General features: G+C 37.0%; 1 protein-coding gene across 1 annotated transcript; it reads left to right on the top strand.

Annotated features, from left to right (window-relative positions):
* Positions 1–1481: 1481 nt before the first annotated feature.
* Positions 1482–5607, top strand: LOC142597433 (uncharacterized). Its single transcript, XM_075729814.1, has one exon. The coding sequence runs from the start codon at positions 2101–2103 to the stop codon at positions 3892–3894; it is 1794 nt and encodes a 597-aa protein (XP_075585929.1). The 5' UTR covers positions 1482–2100; the 3' UTR covers positions 3895–5607.
* Positions 5608–6487: the final 880 nt, after the last annotated feature.

Raw genomic sequence — 6487 nt, forward strand, 5'->3', positions numbered from 1 at the left:
TAACTATGTGTGTACATTCAATCGAACACGCTGCTCAACTTGAATTAATTTTGTTTGTTACCATCAACATCAACTTTGACATTACCATCATCATTGATTTCTCAACATCATCACCAGCAATATGTGTTCATTCTGTGCCTCTATCAATGTCAACACTGATTAATGATAAGACACAAAAGATTTTTTTTTTTGTCTTGGCTGCATATATAAACAAAACTTTTTGTGTTGACAACTTGCTAGTCGAAATTTTCTTTGAGCAGAAGTCTGAAAATTTTCGTGTTTGTTTATGCTAAAAGTTTGTTTACATGGTATTGAAACAATCTCATCTTCAATCACCATATCATCATCCATTCATCCCACCATTTCCCTTCCCTATCATCATTGGCTACACGATCCTCCTGTTGGATCGCTCTCATCATCTGGCTATCCATATCATTGGTCTGGCCCCATCATCATTGTTTTGGCCTCTTGGTCCAATCATTCCTGGCTTCGATCATCAGCGTCGTCATCCACCATCATTATCCGCTGCTGATCCATCTACCACCATTTGCCGCATTCGCACTTGGTCACCATCAACAGAAACAACGAGCAAGGAATTAATTGATTTTCAAAAAACCAGATGGCAGCACATTCGCCTATGAGAAACAAAAAAAATATAATTTTACCAAATTTCACCACCACCAATCATCCTACTGGCTCACTGAACACATGCAATACACATAATCCAACATATACACACATAAACATCGGACACATTCTTAATGATCATTTTTCATTCTTTATTGTTTTTGTAGGCGAAAAACATGATATATCCGATCTCATCATCCATAATACAATGAACAAAATTTTTGATACCTTTCCAAAAAACCAGATGGCAGCACAGTCGCCTACGAGAGTCAAAAAAAATATAATTTTACCAATTTTGGCCACCAACAATTATCTTACCGGCTCACCGATCTTATGTAAAACACATAATCCATCACATACACACACAAACATCGGACACACCCTATATGATCATTTTTATTTTTTATTGTTGTTTTTTTTTCAAATTCTGATTGTTTTATTTTCATTTTTCTTTGTATTTTTTTTTTTATTATTATGATATTATTCATGCTGGCCATGTCCGGCGAATAAAGATATTTTTAAAATTTTTTTTAAAAAAAAAAAAAAAAAAAAAAAAACCTAACGGCTCTCTATTTCATTAATTGGATTCATTCTCATCAACTGGCTTACAAATCATTGTTTTTCATCAACTGGCTTACAAATCATTATTTTTCATCATTTGGCTTACAAATCATCATTTTTCATCATTTGGCTTAAAAATCATCATCTTTTCTTTTTTTTTTTTTTTTTTTTTTTTTTTTTTTTTTTTTTTTTTTTTTTTTTTTTTTTTTTTTTTTTTTTGGTTTAAAAATCATAATTTCATCAACTGGCTTTTATTTTCATTTTTTTTTTATCATCCTGGCTTTCAATTTTATTATTTATTTTCGGCTTTCAACAATATCAACAATTTTCTGCTCATCAATATCATTATCTGGATTCAGTTTCCGTAAGCTTTCAATTTTCTTATTGCCGATCATTACCACCATCGCCGATCCTCCCATCACACATTTTATTATTATCACCATACACCAATTACATTGTTTATTAATTATCATTCTTTATTCAATTACACATATCTCAAATAACATTCACATTTGCATAAATCATTATTATTATCACACAATAACCTTTACCAAACCAATTTCTTTGTTAGATTCTATCACAAACCATATCAAATACAATTATATTTTTCTGGTAAATAAATAAATTTCTTTTTTTTTTACAATCATACGAACCGACACCATATCCTTTATTAATTGTCAACATTAACCACACTTTCATGTTATTTTCTGATTACATAATTCCATTCACAACTTTCACTTTTCATAAACCATTATTTCTTCTTTTGACCTTACATCAATTCGGTATTGGGTCATCATCATTTATCACAATCACAGCTTCGACTAAATCATTCACATCTCATTGACATTGAATCATCACACGTTTAATAAACAATTGGCTCATCATTCATATAAATCAATCAATTCAACCTTGATGGGCCCCACCCGTAAACCGACAGCAAAAAAAATCATAAAAGTTAGTGAGAAAGCATCTCCAATAACAGAAAATATCAGAGTGTCAACAGCATCTCCAGTCATGAGCAAACAAACCATAGAAATCATGGAGGATGACTCAAACGAACAACCAATGACAAACATTGATTTTACGCAACCATCCACCAGCAGACATATTGTTACACAACCAATCACCACTTCACACAATATCGCAACAACATCACACATGAATGTCAACGTTATGCCTCAACGTCATACATCAAGACATAACATAATCACAAGCAATGTAAATACATCAACAAATGCCCAATATACATCCAATACAGTGCCACCGTCCACAATCTATATGCCGACACAATCACAGACACAGTACACGTCACAACAATACACACAGCCACAACAACAAATCCCGCATCACACACAGACATACGGCACTTCATCATTTGATTATCGGTACTTACAATCCACAGTTTTGTCTAGACCTCCGACGCCTGTACAATTATCATCATCACACACCCACATGCCGTTATCAACACAACAACCGTTAACGACAACCATCACTCGCACAAACCCACTTAATTCAAATTTACAACAACCAGTGATAACAGAAGACATCCACTACATCACTGATGCATTAGGAATGGCCATGGATCTTAAAGGAAACATCAGCACGGAGAAAAAATTTCAAACAATAACGGCCTTGAAGATCGCAATCAATTTGCATACCGAAAACCAGGCATTAAAAGAGCAACTGTCAACCAACGCCAAGCGTAAGCGACATATCTACGACGAAGAAAAAGAAAGTATTCTAGGCGACGATGAAGACAGTCTCGACTCCATTGCAGAAATGAAAATGTGTATCCTGGATCTAAAACATAGTGTTAAAAATTTGACCGAAATTATAATGGGCCAAAAGAACAACAACGTAACCAACACCAAGGTGAATAAACCGGTTTCTTTTGCCGACATCGTAAAAGAAAACAAGAGTGCATCCACGCCTAGACACCAGACTGTGATTTCAGTAATCGACAACACCGACACCACCATAACCAGAAAAGTGCTATCCGACCTGATTCAACCAGCAAAACACGGCATTGATATGACTGGAGCTCAAGGTCTATCCAATGGCAAGATGATTCTAGATTTCCGAGATGAGCAGAGCAAAAATAAATTCAACAACATCGCTGTAGCTACAAACAAAATTATTGCTGAACCACCCAGAAAATTGGCTCCAACGATCTTCCTGAAAGGGGTGAGGAAAGATATTGACAAAAACATGATTCCAGAAATGTTCGCGAGCTTCAACCACCTAATCGAACAACATGTTACCAGCAATAATCTGGAAATCAAAAACCTGGTTCAAATCGTGAATGAACGTACGAATTTTCGTAACAGTGATCGGCTAATCAATTACGGTGTTACTGTCGATCCCAAGATCCGTGATATCATCATCAACGATATGGCTGGAAAAATCATTCTCGACTTCTCAATGGTCCACGTCGAAGACATGTCTCCTCTGCGGCAGTGTTACCGATGTTACGGATTTAATCATAAGGCTGAAAAATGCCAGCTGAAACCGGAAGACCAGCTCTGCTTTCATTGTAGTGGACGTCATCATTTTAATCTATGTCCAAATAAGCATCTGGAGCCTCGATGCACCAACTGTGTGAAAACTGGCATCAAGGACAACATCTTCCATAGCAGTGTGAGTAAAACATGTCCCGTCTACACCAGAATGCTAATGCGTATTGCCAACAAAATTCAATATAATTAATCATCAACCATCCAAAACCGAAAACCTCCGTATAGCTCAAATCAATTGCAATAAATCACCGACTGCTCTTTCACAGTTTTTAACCTTCTGCGACGATAATAAAATTGACATAGGAATCATAAGTGAACCTCCTTTACGAAACAACATACCATCAATCAACAGTAAATTTAAACCAATGTATGTGACAAATCAGCTTCAATTACCGACGAATAATCAACGCATCACTCGACGACAAAGTGCTTCAAACAATCAATCAACATCCAACAACGACCAATCAAATAATAATAATCAACCAGCTGTTCGTGCTTGTATCATTTTACTTAATTCATCATTATCGTCAATCATCATAACACATCTTTCAAACAGTGATTTCATCGTCGCCAACATCAACAATATTATCATAGCATCTGTGTATAGTGAACCGAACGGCAACATCAACAATACAATCAATTGTGTGATCAATACAACCAATTATGCCAACAACAACAAATGCATCATTGCCGGTGATTTCAATGCTAAATCAATTTACTGGGGTGAACCAACATCAGATGAACGTGGCCACGAAATAATGTTAACGATAGTTCAGTGTAATCTGCATATTTTGAATGAAGGAAATAGGCCAACATTTGACACTGTGCGTGGTCAGCGCAGACTCACCTCATGCATTGATCTCACCTTAGTAAACAACAATCTTATCGATCAAATCAACAATTGGCATATTCATGACGAAATCCATCTGAGCGATCACCGACCTATTACCTTTGCCATCACTGACCAATGTATTGATCACCAACAAAACCAATCGACAACCAAATGGAACACGACCAACATAAATTGGACCGAATGGAGCTCAGATATCGAGTATCAGTTGCATGATCACAATTTGTCCGCCACCACTATCAACAACATCAATGACACCAACGAACTGGATCTTGCCGTTATAATAATCACTGTATCCACTCAATTTGCATGCAACCAACATTGTGGTAAATATCGACATAAACGTATACGACCAGCAAAATGGACGAGCAATCAATCACTATTGGACATCACAAAGAAACAAAAAGCAATTTATCGAAAAATCCGTCGATGCCACAATCCGTTCACGATAGAGAGATTAAAAAATGAATATATGATCGCCAGACAGCAGTATCGTGACATATCACAATCTTTAAAAAATGATGATTTCAACAAGTATCTAAATGGCCAAGGACCAGAGAACTGTTATCAGAAGGTCTGCCGGATGCTCAAAAATAGTGATGTCATGGTTGCTCGAACAATTGAAGGTACAAACAGCCCTATCGAATCCACAACAAAACTGGTCAATTCATTATTTCCTGATGACGATTTTGACGATAGTAATGAACAGCACGAGATACGTCAATTTACAAAAAAATGGCTGGAGAAAAACAAAAACAATACTGGTGTTACAGCTGTTTCGCTGCTAGAGCTGAATAATGTCATTCATAAATTCCGTGACGGCAAAGCACCAGGCTTCGATGGTATATCACCGCGAATTTTGAAAAATCTTTGGCTCTCTTTTCCTGACCTGCTGCTCGCTTTATATAATGCATGTCTTCGACTAAAATATGTACCGTACCTGTGGAAAAGCTCGATTATTCGTATATTACCGAAACCAGGTCGTGACGACTATAGCAAAACCAACGCTTATCGACCTATTGGTCTGATTTCCGTCTTGGGTAAAGTATTGGAACGAATAATATCAATACGAATCACCAATCATCTTATCAGTAATGGCCACATGTCAGATTATCAATATGGTTTTATAGCTGGCAAATCTACTGATCATGCATTACTGAATCTACACAACGACCTGGAATCAGCCATCACCAGATTTAAGCACGTCTGTCTAATTTCGCTCGATATCAGAGGAGCTTTTGACCATACGTGGCATCCATTTATCATCAATCAATTGATCAATTATCGTGCGCCAAAATACTTAATCCAGCTGATTGATGCATACCAAAACGATAGACGAATCACAGCCAGTTATGGAGGCGTCACATGCAACAAGACGACCAATAGGGGAACCGTTCAGGGTTCAATTCTGGGGCCATTGATGTGGAATCTGGTGGTGAATGATCTTCTCCGCAAAAATTTCGGTCTGGATGTGAAAATTCAAGCCTATGCCGACGACGTCACCATGGTCGTGGCCTGTGATTGCATCAAATACATGCCGGTTAAAATAAATAAAATCCTGGAAATGGCCGCCAGCTGGGGACGTAAATGTAAGCTTACATTTTCCGAATCGAAAACCAAAATCATGTACGTTTCAAAGAAAATTGCACGTCCAATATATCCACCGGTAAGAATGAATGGCGCAATTATTGATCCAGTGAAAGAAACAAAAATTCTTGGCATAATAATTGATCATAAGCTTGATTATCGGCCTCATATTAAATATGCCATCGCCAAAGCCACGAGAATTAACAGAGCTGTAACTGGTATCGCTCGTAAGTCGCATGGTCTCAGCCCTCAGGTGCTAAGAATGATATACCATAGCATCACAGAGCCAATTATGTCTTATGGTGCCTTGATTACCGGTAGGGCTGTCAAATATCAGCATATCCAA

This window comes from Dermatophagoides farinae, chromosome 3, assembly GCF_024713945.1.
Source record: "Dermatophagoides farinae isolate YC_2012a chromosome 3, ASM2471394v1, whole genome shotgun sequence".
Classification (NCBI taxonomy): Eukaryota; Metazoa; Arthropoda; class Arachnida; order Sarcoptiformes; family Pyroglyphidae; genus Dermatophagoides; species Dermatophagoides farinae.